The sequence below is a fragment of the Prionailurus viverrinus genome, chromosome B2, assembly GCF_022837055.1.
Source record: "Prionailurus viverrinus isolate Anna chromosome B2, UM_Priviv_1.0, whole genome shotgun sequence".
NCBI lineage: Eukaryota > Metazoa > Chordata > Mammalia > Carnivora > Felidae > Prionailurus > Prionailurus viverrinus.
Window position 1 is genome coordinate 4,088,700 of NC_062565.1, and position 16,602 is coordinate 4,105,301.

Here is a 16,602-nt window from a genome sequence, read left to right on the forward strand (position 1 = left end):
TCTCTCTCAAAGATAAATAAACATAAAAAAAAAAATTTTTTTTTGAAACGTTGAGGACCAGTTGACAATACTACAGAAGCTCTGGGTATACTCTCAACTTCAAATGGAGAAAGTATTAAGTACTTGGAATGCCTTTGAAAACAAAATTTCATCTTTTAGATACTATTTCTTTCACACAGCAGTTACGCTCTCTTCTTATAATCTAAATTAGCAGAGTATTAAAATACAGCTCAATACAAAAGAACACCCACACAATTCTTTTTAAAACTGTAAAAAGAAAATGTCAATATTTTCCAAGTAAATGCTTCAAAGAAAGACAAATTAAAAAAAAAAATTTGAAAAATTCCACCTTTCCGTGTGGGTGCTCGCATACGGTCATGTTGACACAATGTCAAGTGGGCATTTTGAGACCGTCCCTGCAGCCGTGGGTTATAAACTGTTTCTGTAAAGGACGCTCCATAGATTTTTTTTTTTTGCTTTTGCTTATTTAAGAAAGAAAAAGTCTTGGGGTGTCTGGGTGGCTCAGCTGGTTAAGTGACCGCCTCTTGATTTGGGCTCAGGTCACGATCTCACTGTTTGTGGGGTCGGGCCCCGTGGTGGGCTCTGTGCTGAGAGAGCCTACTTGGGATTCTCTCTGTCCCTCTCCCTCTTTTTCTGCCCATTCCTACTGCATGCACACTCTCTTTCTCTCTCTCAAAATAAATAAAGTTAAAAAAAGAAAGAAAGAAAGAAAGAAAAAGTCTGGTTTGGGGGCTCTAAACAATGACTGTGCCATAAACTAGAAACTAGTGCTTCCTGGGGCGCCTGGGTGGCGCAGTCGGTTAAGCGTCCGACTTCAGCCAGGTCGCGATCTCGCGGTCCGTGAGATCGAGCCCCGCGTCAGGCTCTGGGCTGATGGCTCAGAGCCTGGAGCCTGTTTCCGATTCTGTGTCTCCCTCTCTCTCTGCCCCTCCCCCATTCATGCTCTGTCTCTCTCTGTCGCAAAAATAAAATTAAAAAAAAAAAAAAAAAGAAACTAGTGCTTCCTAAATCCTCTGTGGTGATGAACCAGTTTCTTGTATTTCCAATTTGCCACAGACCAGTTTACTGATAAAAAAACGATAAAAATAAAACAGTGGGGCATCTGGGTGGTTCAGTTAAGCGTCTGACTTCAACTCAGGTCACGATCTCATGGCTCGTGAGTTCGAGCCCCGCGTCGGGCTCTGTGCTGACAGCTCGGAGCCTGGAGCCTGCTTCAGACTCTGTGTCTCCCTCTCTCTCTGTACCCCCTCCACTCGTGTTGTCTCTCTCTCTCAAAAATAAATAAACATTAAAAGAAAATTAAAAAACAATAACACACTGGAAAAATAACATGTTTGCGTATTATGGCCATTTCAAATTGCTCTAGAAGTTTCTCCATGTTTCCTCGTGGTTGAACCTCGTCAGGGACTGGTGCCCATTGGTTGGTGGGCCAGCTCTAGTCCATATCACCGCTGGAGATGTCTGCTCTACCTTTCATTTTTAGAGGACAGCCTTATGCCTTTTTCTGAAATGAGTTTTTCAAAATATTCACATCGTCTGCCTGGCGGAGAAGAAGCGGTTACCGTTGCCGTTCCTGTGGCGTTCTCTGGCGTCACCAACAATTCAATGCCCTAAGACTGGGTATCTCCAGCCTGCACAGTTAACCTGAAACGCTTCACTGGGGAAATGTCAGAACTCACTTCAGAGATCCGCACCGCATCACGTCGCTATTGTGTTTGAGACACAAGATATAACAGTAACAAAACCTTCATCTGTGCCTCAGAGGACTTCCTGAAGTTCACAACACCTGAAGGTGCTGATATATTTTTTATACGCATTGATATTGGAAGTAAAGTCTTCTACCTTGGTAAACCAGTCTCTAGATAAAGAAAATTGATTTCTTTACCTCAGTTATATCCAAGAGGCCTGGCTGGACGCTCAGCGGCTATCAATCCCTAGAATGTGTCCATTTCACCCTTGCCTTTCTTTGGTCTCCAAACATTTCATTTCCCTAGCCTCATGTCTTCAAGAATATTCCATTCTCAAATTATCGTATCAGAGACCAACAAAATAAGCACACAAAGATGAAATAATCTAAAATATCTTTAGATCCCAGTCTCCGCATTATTTCCTAACAAAACCCTTGACCTGCATTATAGGCGGATGACAAAATTTCTGGATACCATCACTTCTGCTTCTCTCCCTGCCATGCCTTCTGGAGAAATTCTAGCATGCTCTAGAATCTCTGGAAGAAACGTAGGAGCAAAGGTAGGGTCTTGGCCCACAGGGCTGTGAAGGAGTAAAACGTAGAAAGGAAGCCATATCCCCAAACTGGAGCCTGCCCTGCATCATGGCAGACGACAACGGAAGTCCCACTCAAGATGTCCATGGCACTCACCAGTTTATGATGGCAGTGTGAGAGCGCATCCAGAATCTCGTCCACAATCCGATCAGACAGGAAGGAGGCCACTGTCAACTTCACTTCACTGTGTGGACATCAAAAGCACACGGTAGCATTTTCATCTGTGCGAGGGGAAAACACCACCCACCCCGACGCTCTGTTGGTAAGGTCAACTGTGATTCTGTTTCCGTCTTTGGAAACAGGATGTAAGGAGGTGTGAACGGGGCCAAGGATTCCCAAAAATAAGCCTTAAACACTGCCATAAACACACAGGTAACAGGCTTTCTTTACCACTTTCAACCTGCCTCTGTAATTTCAAAACTCAAGATTTAGTGGGAGAAATGGAAAACATCTGGATCAAGACGAACTTAATGGGAACCATGTGCCATGTGGCAAGGAACAATTCATCCATTGACATAAATGCAAACAAATCCGGGCTGGAGTAAATTAAGAAAGTCTGATTGTTGAACTCTGGTTATTACTTTACTTATTTATTTTTTTCCTCTTTGAGATCTTGATTTTATTTTATTTTATTTTATTTTATTTTATTTTACTTTATTTATTTTATTTAAATTCACATCAATTAACGTCCGGTGTAGTATTGGTCTCAGGAGTAGAACCTGGGGATTCCTCACTTACATATAATACCCAGTGCTCATCCCAACAGGTGCCCCCCTCAATGCCCATCCCGCCGTTAGCCCATCCCCGCCCCCCTCCAGCAACCCTCAGTTTGTTCTCTGTATTGAAGAGTCTCTTATGGTTTGCCTCCCTCTCTGTTTCTGCCTTAATTTTGTTATTACTTTAATACGCATTTCCCCCACCTTGAAAAAAAACTTTTTGCCAACCAAATGGTACCACATTGAACTGCTTTTGCCTTCAAACTATTATAAACTCACTGTTCTCTTGCCTTTGATGAACAGAAGTTACCATAATGTTCAGTTTTAGCGTCTCTTGCCTGACCTTACGCAGGAGTCCAGACAACAGAAAGTAACACGCTAGTTAATTTTAGAGTTTTCACTAATAAATCGGCCACCAAGCTGTCAGTCGGACAGCTGGTATTTTAGTCAGAATTTTACCTATGTGGTATTCCCAAGAATTCAAACTCCATTACTGTGTCTTCAGTCTGACTAGTCCTACCTAAATGCACATACGCACAAATGTACGTAAATGCACAATACATTTCAAGGTGAATGTGCTAAAGAGATACATACCCACACTCCCACATCGACTCATGAGTTCCGTCTGCTCTTGAAGTCAAGAATTGTAAAGTTTTGACAGCAGGGAAAGGAGTTATCAAAATAAAATTATTTAATCACAAAGCTAAGGTGGAAAGTATGTTTGTGTAACAGGGAAAAACCTTTCTAACCTAAAGGCAGTAATTGGCATTGGGAGTTTTCTGCCAAGGAAGGTTTCGGATGGCAGGGTGGGAAAACAGAGGCACTAACTCTTTGATGCCTCCATTAAAAATTTTCCTAGGCTGAAGATAAAAGGACGTTTCATTCATTCCTGTCTCCGAAACAAGGTCCCAGTTGCTACTTGGTTTATCTAATACTTTATTATTCCCCAGAGGCGTCCACTGACAAAATTCACCTGGGTCTCTTTAAAAATACAGATTACTGGGTCCCACCCAAACCTCTGGGGGAGGAGCTGGGGGGCTGGGAATCTCATTATAACAAGCATTTCCTCTCCTTTTTTCAGCCATGTTTGGAAAATTTACTCCCTCATAAAACTATAGAATCAGTAGTCTATCTCCGGTTCTCTCCACCCCACCCTGAACTGGGGAGGGGTGGTTTATCTGTCTCACGTTGTAGCACCAAAAATGATCCTTTAAATACAATGCACTTAAAAAAAAAAAAAGTCTCAGGATGGTTCTATCATTTTGTTACTGGATATTATACTTCCTTATTGAACTTCCAAACTGCAAACTTTGTAGGGGGAATGATTCCACTTAAGCCCCATTGCACAGATGTACCTGAATGTCTACACAGGTGTAGATGTGCAAATTTCATCCCACCAGTGCTCAGGGCGATACGTTATAAAAAGCCGGGCAGGGACTTAATGAACACGGAGGCGAGTCACTGATGTAAAGCATTCTATACTGCTGTTCACTTTTCAGAATCTGCCCCTTTTCAAAAGAAGTGACCATATTTGACAGAATTTGGCGCAATAAAGGCATCAGAGTACGGTCCATTGGCAGTTCAATCCATTATGACGGAAGAATGGTGGCCAATACATCTTTTCCTTCTTCGTACATAAGGGGCCTCAACAAAAATCCCAAAACTCTAGGTTCAAGAAATATGAAAGCATATCTCGTAAGGGCTAGCTAGAGTTGATAAAATCACTAATCTGCGGGGTCCTGTAAATCCTCTACATGTCTTTTCATTTCTCAATTCCTTCAAACTGTATCATTCAGCTGAGTCGGCACTAAAATCTTTTATTTTTAGAAAGCCCAACACACACATGGCTGCATCTTAGACCCGAGACTGTCCCATTACTGCAAAAATCCTCGACCCTCAAAGTCCCAAGATCAAGCTTCAGTATCTAGATTGTGTAACATTTTTGGCTTCTTTTAATTCTTTTTCTCAAAGGCTGTCATTCAGTTACGCATCATTCACTATGTGTTGACACAACTCCTAATTCTTCAGAGGAGAGCTGGGGGTTTTTAAATTTTTTAAATTTTTAATTTTTTTTTTTTTTTTTTTGCTACACCTAAACACTCTTATCAATAAGAAACGGTTAAAATGGAAAAAATGGGGAAGTTCAAATATTTCTGAACCTGGTTTTGGTTTCTAGTCCACTGATTCCCCAACTGAGACACAATGAGAACTCGTGGAGTATCACTCAGACTGGGAACCACCTGAGTTTCTACGTGAAATAAAACCCTTAAAAAGAGCAGTTAGCTGTATGCTCTTTAGTAACGCACGCGTTCTTGTGGAAATGTGTAAACCTATGCATTTATGCACAGCTCTATTTATATACAGTCGGCGCCTATCAGACATGCCTCACGCGTTATATACAGAGACAGCCAACAGTAACAGTCTTCGCGGCTGCTCCCACGGCATTCACGGAAACCACAGAGCCTCGGTTTATTAACATCGTAAACCTACCTAATTTTGTTAAGGATGTCAATTCCAGACTGCTCCAACAGGACATTTTTAACAAAGGTACGTGGGATGGAGATCTTTTCAGTGCTGGCATGAATCAAGTCTTGTCGGATGTGGGCTTTCTTCATCACGTTGGGACACAGATCCTCGGCAGCGTCGACCATGGACTCGAGCAGCACCTGCAGTGTGGCACAAGCACAGGGGAGAGGTGACGGCGGGGCACAGGACGCACCTGCCGTGAGGCTGAAAGGTGGTTATAGCATGACGCTGAGCCCTTGGACGGCAGGGCCCAAGAGGGAGCGCGGAGCACGGTTAAGGATTCTGAGCCGCCCCGGGGTGACCTGTGATCGTTGATGAGCACTGATCTCAGGCAATCACTTTAAATACCTGGCAGGCCAGCATCGGAAGTGGCCGGCTGTGCCAGGTGCACTTGATGCCAGGCATTCGTGAAAAGATGTCAAAGGACACACGTCGAGCCTTTACACGCCACCTTTACCACACCAGCTAGTTCCCCCTGCTGCTAGAAAATAAAGCAACAGATGCCCTTTGACTATATCGAACTTGACCTCTTGCGTGATTTTTGTAAATCACAGAAACCCCAAATCAGGGGGAACCATTCAAGAGCTCTATCAAAACATCAGTAGCAAAAACAAAAAAAGAATTCTACAGATTTATTCTTTTAAAAGAAAAGCTTTAGTGCTGAGTCAAACTGTAATTGTTACAACAACAAGAAACAACATGGATGACGGACACAAACATTTACGGGGCACTTTACAAACACTCAAAACATGCTTAAGGAGCACTCTAGAGTTTGTCAAATCTTTCTCCACATTTTATCCTCCCGACATCTGTGACGATGGGGGGCGGGGTAGGGGTTCACACGATCACCATTTTGTAGTTGAAGAATGTGAGCTAGAGAAAGTTAAATAACTTGCCTGACATGGACGAGACGGCTTGTAGTGTGTGAAAATGGCACCAGTATTCGTGTCAGACCTAAATCTGAACTGTAGCTGAGTGATACCGGGCTGTTATGGCTTTCCTCATTTTACTTGGCTCGTGTATAAAATGGCAAATAAAAAAGTCCTTGCCTCCCAAGATCATTGAAGATAAAAGGACATTACACACGTAAAGTACATAGTATAATGCCCAGCGTGCAGTGAAAGTTTCGTCAGGGTGCCTGTGTGGCTCAGTCGGTTGAGCTCAGGTCACGATCTTGTGGTCTGTGAGTTCGAGCCCCACAATGGGCTCTGTGCTGACAGCTCAGAGCCTAGAGCCTGCTTCGGATTCCGTGTCTCCCTCTCTCTCTGCCCCTCCCCTGCTCACACTCTGTCTCTGTCTCAAAAATAAATATTAAAAAAAGTTTTTGAAAAAGTTAGTCTATCACAGATCCTATTATGAATCTGTTTCCACAGATACTACTTTTAACGATAAGATCTCAGTTTCTGGAAGCCAGCGTGATGCCATTACTATTCTGGTGTGAACAAGGACAAAGTGGCATTATCCTGGACAGATGGGTACAGGCTCTGTCCGCTCACATATTCACATCCAAGCCCAATCCCACTCGTGACATCTCTCGTTCTGCTGCAGGCTGGGAAGAAGAACGGCAGGAACTTGTGAAACACAGAGGAGGGGGGAAAGGCAGCCACCTGAGAAGTTTCCAAAAGCAACTCCTATTTTGACAGCACTCTGGCCCTATTATGACTCTAATTACTGGTTTTGCACATTACTCTGAGAAAGCTACAAGCAATGCAAATAAGATCGTGTAAGACAGATTATTTTCCTCCTTGGCATGAAAAGAAACACACTCCGGTCCAGACTGCATAGCAGTCCAGCCCTTCCGATAAGAATCTATACTCCTCCACATTCAGCTTAGTTCAAGCATTACCTCTTTGAGGTGACCTTCTTGATCGTACTGTCTTTATGGCCTTTACACCCCAAGCTGTGTTTCATGACATTCTTTGGTAACACCTAGCATCTGGTGGGGATCTCAGAAATGAAATGCGTCATAGAATGGTCAAGAATGCAGTAACTTTTAGCCACTTGGGTGTGAAAGAACCCCTTTGAGAATCTGATGAACACTCAACTCAGAATAGTATAAAATTTTGCGTGTAACTTTAGAAGTTCATGGAGAGTTAGAGGCACCAGACTCCAGACGTACAACTTGCACCTGACGGCAACTGCGAACTCCTACCCTTTATCGTCAGGACCTAGCACACCTCTTGGGACATCTCTAAAAACATAAAAAAAGTGTTACAAGCCCAGGGACTCACCGAATGTGGGTACTGAACAGTGCATCTTTTCTCGGCTAGTCTTCTCTCTCTCTGTTGCATTGGTTTGTCTACCTCTGCTCACTGTCCTAATTACGATACGTCCTAATATATTGTTAAGCAAGACTACCAACCATCTTTCTCTTCGTAAGCATCTGAGCTATTTCAAGCACTGCTTTTCCACATACTCAGAATTAGCTTTGTCAAGGTCTGTTAAAAATCTGTTGGAATTTCCACTGAATTGTGTCCAAGAATAGATGAGTTTTGGAAAAACTGGCATCATGGGATCCCGCCTCTTCTACTCAGAAACACGACACACATTTTACTGTTTTAGACTTTCTTTTAATGGTTATTCATTTTTTTAAAGATTTTTTGAATGTTTATTTTAGAGAGAAAGAGAGCACGCACAAGATGTGGAGAGGCGGAGAGAGACAGGGACAGAGGATCCAAAGTGGGCTCTGTGCTGACTGCAAATGGCAGTATCTCATTCCTTTTTTGTTGTCGAGTAATATTCCACTGTGTGTGTGTGTGTGTGTGTGTCCATTCATCTACTGTTGGACAATGGGCTACTTCCGTATCTCGGCTATCGTACATAATGCTGCAATAAACATACAGGTGGATACATCTTTTCGAATTTGTGTTTCTGTTTTCTTTGGGTAAACACTCAGTATTGGAATTATTGGATCATATGGTAATCCCATTTTTCATTTTTGAGGAGCCTTCATACTGTTTTCCACAGTGGCTGTACCAGTTTGCATTCTCCACATCCTCACCAATACATACTTCTGGTCTTCTTGATTTTAGCCACTGTGTCAGGATATCTCCTTGTAGGTTTGATTTGCATTTCCCTGATGATTAGTGATGTTGAACATCTTTTCATATGTCTGTTGGCCATTTGTCTGTCTTCTTTGAAAAAATATCTATTCAGGTCCTTTGCCTATTTTAATTGGATTATTTGGGGGGGGGTTGGTATTGGTATTGACTTGTAGACAAGTTCCTTACATATTTTGAAACACTAACCCCTTATCAGCTATATCATTTAAAAATATCTTTTCTTATTCAGTAAACTGCCTTTTTGTTTTGTTGGTGGTTTCCTTTGCTGTGTAAAAGCTTTTTAGTTTGGTGTAAACCCCAGAATTTAATTTTGGTTTTGTTTTTCTTGCCTGAGGAAACCTATTTAGAAAAATGTTTCTTTGGCTGATCAAAGAAATTACTGCCTATGCTTCCTTGTAAGAGTTTTATGGTTTCAGGTCTCACATTTAGGTCTTTAATCACATTTTCAGTTGATTTTTTATGGTGTAATCAAATGGTCCAGTTTCATTCTTCTGCATGAAGCTCTCCAGTTTTCTCAGCACTGTTTGTGGAAGAGACTGCTTCCCTATTGTATATTCTTGCCTCCACTGTTGTAGATTAATTGACCATACAAGCTTGGGTTCACTTCTGAGCTCTCTATCCGGTTCCACTGATCTGTGTGTCTATTTTTGTGTCGGTACCATACTGTTTTGATCACTACAAATTTGTAATATATCTTGAAATCTGGAATTGTGATACTCCTGGCTTTGTTCTTCTTTCTGAAGGCTGCTTTGGCTATCTGGGGTCTTTTGAGGTTCCATACAAATTTTAGTATTATTTGGTCTAGCTCTGTGAAAAATATAGTTGGCATTTTTGTGGGGACTGCATTAAATTTGTAAGTTGCTTTGGGTAGTATGGACATGTTAACAATATTGATTCTTCCAATCCATGAGCATGGGATATCTTTCCATTTGTCCGTGTCATCCAATATTCTCTATTATTACTTTTTAAAATTACTTGCTCAATTACTGGTAGTCGTATTCAGAGTTTTCTACTGCAATGAATTTGTTGATTTCTTTTCGTAATTGTGTCCACTCGTTCTTATATACACGAAGCCCTAGGACTAGATGCATACACATTTGAAATTATGTGTTTCTGGTAAACTGGATCATCCAATGACCTATTTTATTTCCAGTGAGGCCTCTTCTATTGTATCACTAGGTTTGGGTGGGAGCATTCCCCTGGTGTGGAGCTGAACCTTGTACTGCAGAATGGTTAGGTTCATTGTCACCTGGCTAAGCCAGTGGCTGTGAGAACCCCAAATAATCTCAAACACTTCCTAATGACCTTCGAGGCAGGCAGCGAAACCCCTGGTTTAGCGTCTCGGCTTCAGTTGTTATATGAGAAATCGTAACATGGATATTTTACTTCCTTTCTGAAGCAGCACTGACCAATGGACCTTCCGGAGATGATCAGTGCCGTCCAATAAGAGAGCCACTAGTCACACATGGCTATGGAGCAGTTCAAACACGGCGAGTGCAACTGAGAACCTGAATTCTAAGTTTTTAAAAGTTAATGTTAAATTACGTTTAAATGACCACATGTGGGTAACAGATAATACACTGGAGAATGTAGGTCTAACACTGATGTCCTAAACCTTTTCCCGGATAAAACTAGGATGTTAGATTGATCTTCCTCATTCCCTACTGACTTAAATACTGGGTTCCAATATTTTACTTATATGTACTCCTAATTTCACAGCACAGACTAGGTATTATACGATAACCTACACACTGTTGTTTATAGTCAATGTTTGTCTTTACCCACATTTGGTATTTTCCCTTATTATTCTTCCTTGCATCTCAGACCCTCTCTCTTTGGAAATTTCTCCTTCGCCCCAAAGTATATTCTTTAGATGTTTATTTAGTGTAGTCTAGTTACAGTAAGCTATTTCAGTTTTTGTTTCGATGCAAATGCTTTCATTTCATCCTTATTCTTAAAAATTAGGTGTGTTGGATATAGAATTCTCGGTTTGCACTATGCGTTCTGTATGTTCTCTCGGGAGCATGAAGATATTCTTTCATCATCTTTGGCTTCCACTGACTACTGATTTGAGAGCTGTCTTATCAGTCCTAATATTGGTCTTTTTAAAGCGAAGATGGCTGTGCCCTCCCTGTGGCTCCTTGCAATATCTTTTCTTTGCTCTCAATGTTTTTCACTTTTCGTTATGTGATTGTAGACGCGGATTTGCTCTTATCTGACACGGGTTATCGCTGGACTCCCTGAACTGAAAGACTCTGGTCTTTCAACAATCCCTGAAATTCTCAGCTACCACCTCTTCAGTTGTTCCTTTTACTGTTCTCTCTTCCCTTCTGGAGATATAAATCATATATACACTTCCTCACTCCTTACAGTCTCCATTTTGTTACACCATGTTACGCTACCTTCAGACAATTTGCAGTAAGTGACCCTGTATTTGAAATGTGATAACCAGATTTCACTTTGCATGTATCTCCCCAATGACAGTTATGAGGGTCTCTTATTTCTTAACTATAAAAACAACTAACACTTCTCTGAAATCCTGCACAGTATTTGTAAAATAAATTGGGTGAATAGCCTTACCATGGCGGCTACACTCCCATATTCTTGCAGTGGGCCAAAGACTTGCTGTAATTCACTACCAGCCAATACAATGTCCACACTAAAGGGCCCTGAAATCTTTCTTTTGCTTTAGAAAATAAGTATAGGGAAATAAGAAAACTCAGAGAACTCTTTTAGCCAAACTGAGTTAATACCTGCGAAAATGCCATCGACACCCCTCAGGCCTCATTTCCTTCATAAATCTGAAATTTACCAGTGATGTATTTCACAGGTTACACTGGGAGTGAATAAGAATTTCCAAAGCCAAAACAAGCACTCTGAAATTTAAGACCAGAAGGGAAAAATGAAGGTTTCTTTTATGCTAAAACATTCAAATCCCGTTTATTCATCCACTATTACTGCTCTTACTCTGGGAATCAATGCTAGGATCAAAAAAAGGGAAAACAGGAGGAGAGTTGTCCTTTTAAAGTACCTAAAACAGCCTAGTCCAGAGAAAACAGCACCTCGTTTCAAAGGGATTTCTCCAAACTTAATGGCTTTCTTCTCTTCCGGGAAGTCTGCTAAGAAGGCGGCTCACCTGGACATTTCTTTTGCTTTTCTGAAAGGATATTTTTTGAAAGATGGCTCGGAGAGCTAGTGGAACTTATTCTTACCCAATGTTCAAAATGTCTACCATTGGCCCTGGTGTAGGACAATGCTTAGACACAGGGACACCGCTGACCTGCCTAGAGCACGGAGCTAGGAGCAAGCCCGGGGCACAACCCCAGCCCTACTTGTCCCATTATTTGAAAATTCACTGCAATAAAAACTTAATTCTACAAAACCATCCATCCATATTAGCTTTTGCTAGTGCAACACATGAATTTGAAAGAGTCTGGCAGATAGAGAAAGGACTTCTTTTAAAAACAAAGTTGATATTAGTAGTGAAATAAAGAAGGACCACTGTAGTTTAGTAAAAGAGTTAATATGGATTCTAATAAGACACACTTTTCCGACATAATTTTAAGAAAATCAAGACACTGAAAGGCTGTATAGACAAATGGGGATTTTTTAAAAATAGTGAAACGATGTCCATTTGTCAGTAAACTAGAAAGAAACAGAGAGGAAGTAAACTGCCTGCAGTCTATTGAAATTAGTCTACTGCACACAGTCAAAAGGAAACTCATGAGCAACTTTTAAGTAAGAGGTCGCGATTGAAGATTTGCTCTGATTCATGCCAGACGTTCCCAAAGGGAAAGGAACTTGCAAGGGGACTGAAGAGTGAAGAAAACAAGCAAGTGGGGAATATAAAACACGGGCCACTGAGGAGCTGGGACCTCGGGGACCCGAGAGCAGAGAAAGGCATTCTCTGGCACACGCAAATAAGAAAGCCGTGATGGAGGCCCCCAGTGGGACTGGCCAGCATCAGAAGATGCGGGAAACGTCTATTTACAAAAAAATAGTTTGGGTCCTAAATATATTGCCATTTTTTCAGGCTTTTAAAAATTCAAAAGCTTTCTACTTCAGACCTCTGCCTTCTACTCCCTCCCAAGAATGAGAGGGGAGTCCATGGCAACCGCTCAGTGCACAGAGAAGGAAATGGGACAGAGGGAAGGCAGACGGCTTGTGGTTTCCACCAGTTGAGACAAACACAGTCAGCAGCTGTTCGACAAGGAAGGTCCTGTTGCCGTGTCTGATGTAGATTTAGATGCCAGCCAATTTTTGGCACGTAAGGAGATCTCGCACATACATTAAAGGGAAAAATTAGACAGTAGATACAAATATGCAATGTATAAAAGAAATACAAATGGCTAATAACATTATTTGACTTATACTGCCTACTAAAAAGAATCCAAGGGACAGGGGTGCCTGGGCGGCTCAGTCGGCTAAGCGTCGACTCTTGATCTCGGTTCAGGTCACGGTCTCACGGTTTGTGAGTTCGAGCTCCACATCGGGCTCTCTGCTGATGGCACAGAGCCTGCTTGGGATTCTCTCACTCCCTCTCTCTCTCTGCCCCTCCCCTGATCATTCTCCCTCAAAATAAATAAACATTTAAAAAAAATCCAAAGGACAAAATGAACTTTTTCTAACCCTTTATATTGACGAATATTAAAACATTACTACCCAAATACTCAAAGAGGGTGCAGCAAACACAAGCAGTTGCACATCAAGGTATAAAAGACCACTGGACCTAGGAGTGGGTCAGCTATCGGCATTGACCCTAACTGGACTAATCAGAAATTAGACAATAAATAGGCCGGCTGCGAGATAACAGAAAATACATACCGGTCTCTGGCCCCAGTTCCTGGCACAGAGCTCCGAAAACCCTTGTAATTTCCTGGATACTAGGAGTGTCTTTTGTTCTAATGGGGTGACGCTGGGTGGGCTTCTGAATGGTTCCGGATGAGGGCTGGTCATTGGAAAAGACCGAACCACGATTAGGAGGTAGGAGTTTTCAGCCCTGCTACACCTTCTCTTGAGAAGGGAACATAAAAAATCCAAAAAGTACAGGGCACCTGGATGGCTCAGTCGGTTAAGCATCTGACTCTTGGTCTTGGCTCCGGTCATGATCTCACAACTTCTGAGTTCGAGCCTTGCGTCTGTGCTGACAGCGCGGAGCCTGCTTGGGATTCTCTCTTTCCCTCTCTCTCTGCTCTCCCTGGCTCACATAGTCTCTCTCTCAAAATAAATTTTAAAAACTTTAAAAAATTTCCGGAAAGTACACGTTCAGAGAACTTCCAGACTGGTGAGCACGTGGAGGCACGGGGTGGGGGGTGGGGGGGGGGGCTCTGTGACAAGATGTGGCAGGTTTGTGCCTCCCCACGGACCCTGCCCTGGGCCTGCCTTTCATCTGAGTACTCATCTGTACCGTTCATCACATCCTTGAATAGACTGGTAGACGTGTTTCCTTGACTTCTGTGAGTCGCTCTAGCAAATTAATCCCACCTGACGGGGGTGATGGGGGAACCTCCGATTTAATTATAGCCAATCGGTCAGAAACACAGGTGACAACCTAGACTTCCTGTTGGCATCTGAATTAGGGGTGAGGAACAGTCTTGTGAGACTGAACTCCTAACCTGTGGGGTCTGAACCTTCTCTGGGTAGACAGAGTCAGAACTGAGTTAAGTTGTAGGGCACTCAGTCGGTGTCACAGAGAATTGCTTGGTGGGGGGAAATTCCCACACATCTGGTGACCAGAAGTGTCAGGAGTGAAGCTTTCGGTGTGAAAGTGAAGGACAGACAGGGGAACAGAGGTTTCTGAATGCACTGGTACATCCATGTCATGAGATACTGTGTCGCCATTAAAATGATGGTGATCATTCACTTTCCTTGAATCGTACTCATGACCTTGTACCGAATATAAAAAGTATTCTGGCGTAATCATGTAGATGTAAAATTGTGCGTATAGACACGGAGCGTTTGGAAAATTCACTAAAACATGAAGAAGGACGCCACTCTGGGATCTCAAGTGGTTTTTACTCTCATTTCTTTTACACTTATTAGTACTGTTTCAACGTTTCACAGACTGAGTTTCCTTTCATAAGTAAGAAATAAATAAACAACCAAGATAGCATCCTTACATATCTTATCCTTCGTGGAGGACAAAACGTTAGCTAACAAATGATCTGGCAGGACTCTCCCAACCAGCCGGTGGTCCTTTTTCCGCCCCTTTGTCTCTATTCAGAATGGATTCAAAATAACCACGTTAAAAAAATTAAATAAAGACAATACACAAACAAGAGCCTCTCTACGTCATTCCCACAGGGAGACAACAGAGGCTTAAACTCCTAAATAATCCACATTTTCTTCCTCATTAAGTTAATTTACAAGCATAGTAATTAGCCTGTTGTGAAATTATTACTGAGTCCCACATCAAATCCCTATGAACCATAGCAATTTTGTTCTCAGAAGAAACCAAATAATTATAGAAATGCAGACACGGTTTTTTAAGGCATCCTTGAGCAGGCAGGTTAGAAATGATGAAAACTGTTTGAAGGTAACATTTCTCTGTGTAGCTGTTTTTTGAAGCTACCTTAAGAAAAATCTAGTCTTGGGGCACCTGGGTGACTCAGTCGGTTAGGCTTCCAACTTCGGCTCAGGTCATGATCTCACAGTTTGTGAGTTTGAGCCCCGCGTCGGGCTCTGTGCTGACGGCTCGGAGCCTGGAGCCTGCTTCGGATTCTGTGTCTCCCTCTCTCTCTGCCCCTCCCCTGCTCGTGCTCTCACTCTCTCTCTCTTTCTCTCTCTCTCAAAATTAAAAAAAAAAAAAACACTAAAAAAAACTGTAAAAAGAAAAAAGAAAAATCTAGTCTTTGGTTACTCTACTCCTTTACATTTCAGAGGCTTTTTTCAGCTGGGGAGCCTGGGGACAAGTCTCTGCCACTTTGGGTGCCTTGTGACTTCATCTAAATCCCTATCTTTGTCTTCTAACCAGCTTCTTATAAGGGCTGTTACCTCCTCGCCTAGCGGGAGTCTCCAAAGCAGCAGCACGTAGGCACTGTAAACAGAGCTCCCATCCTCCTTCCTGTTCTCTAAGTCAAATGTAGTCACACAAGTTATTTTGTCCCCAAAGCAGTCTTCTCTTTCTGCCTCGTACGCAGAAATCCATCGTTCCCTTATCAGTGGTGATGGTAAAGTACATTTAGAGGTTTACCACCAAAAATAAAATGGCATTCTCTAGGTTTCACTTGATCTCATGATGTAAGAAGTTATTCCAAAACTTAGAAACGAAGCTAGAAAAGCACGGCATGCGCTCTCTACCACATGCACGTGTGGGCAGGTGCACGTGCACACACGTGGACACACACATCTAGAAAACGTCAGTAGCTATGGCATGAAATACATAGCGAGGCCACAACGATTTCATTTTCCGAAATAACAGAAACCACAAACCTTTAGTTGTTCATCTACGACTCTCGTGACTTCTCCAGCCATTGATTCCAGGGTCTCTTGAATTGGACCGGATAACGAGCCACTGGCCCCCGCCCAAGATGCACCACCAACATGGTATAAGTTTGGTAACAACTGTAATAAAAGTACAAATCACCTCTCTGTAATTAAATAAGCACCAAAGTCATTGCAGAGTTAGTAAAAAAGGATGAAGAAATATTATTAGAGATTATGTATTCTTGATCAAAGGCTCTTTAATACAGATTCAGAAACAGGGGTCCAGCTTTGAGACCATAACAGTACGTTAGCTCTGTGCCCCTTGATGTCCTCATCTGGGGTACGAATGCCCAAGGACTTCCTACTCCTAACACTCCGTGATCGTGTGAGTCCAAGAGCAGAGCCAGGGCAGGGCCCCAGGTTTTCTGACCCCATTAGTCAAGTCACACTCGGGGAACCAAATTCTACTTAGAAAGAAGCTTTCTTTAAGGTGCCAGAGGGGAGTTTCACGCGATCAGCTTGGAGGCAGAATGACTGAAGAAGGAGTTGTTCCTCATTTAAACGACAACCC

The 16,602-nt window shown here is 42.4% G+C and overlaps 1 protein-coding gene across 2 annotated transcripts in view; it reads right to left on the minus strand.

Annotated features, from left to right (window-relative positions):
- The window catches only part of CARMIL1 (capping protein regulator and myosin 1 linker 1), a 310,903-nt gene that overhangs the window by 64,694 nt on the left and 229,607 nt on the right, over positions 1-16,602 (minus strand). For both annotated transcript variants that reach the window (XM_047858089.1, XM_047858088.1), the window contains exons 26-28: positions 16,038-16,169; positions 5,509-5,684; positions 2,399-2,486 (exon numbers count right to left, since the gene is read on the minus strand). In XM_047858089.1, coding sequence (XP_047714045.1) covers positions 2,399-2,486; positions 5,509-5,684; positions 16,038-16,169 — 396 coding nt within the window. The remainder of the gene's footprint in view (positions 1-2,398; positions 2,487-5,508; positions 5,685-16,037; positions 16,170-16,602) is intronic.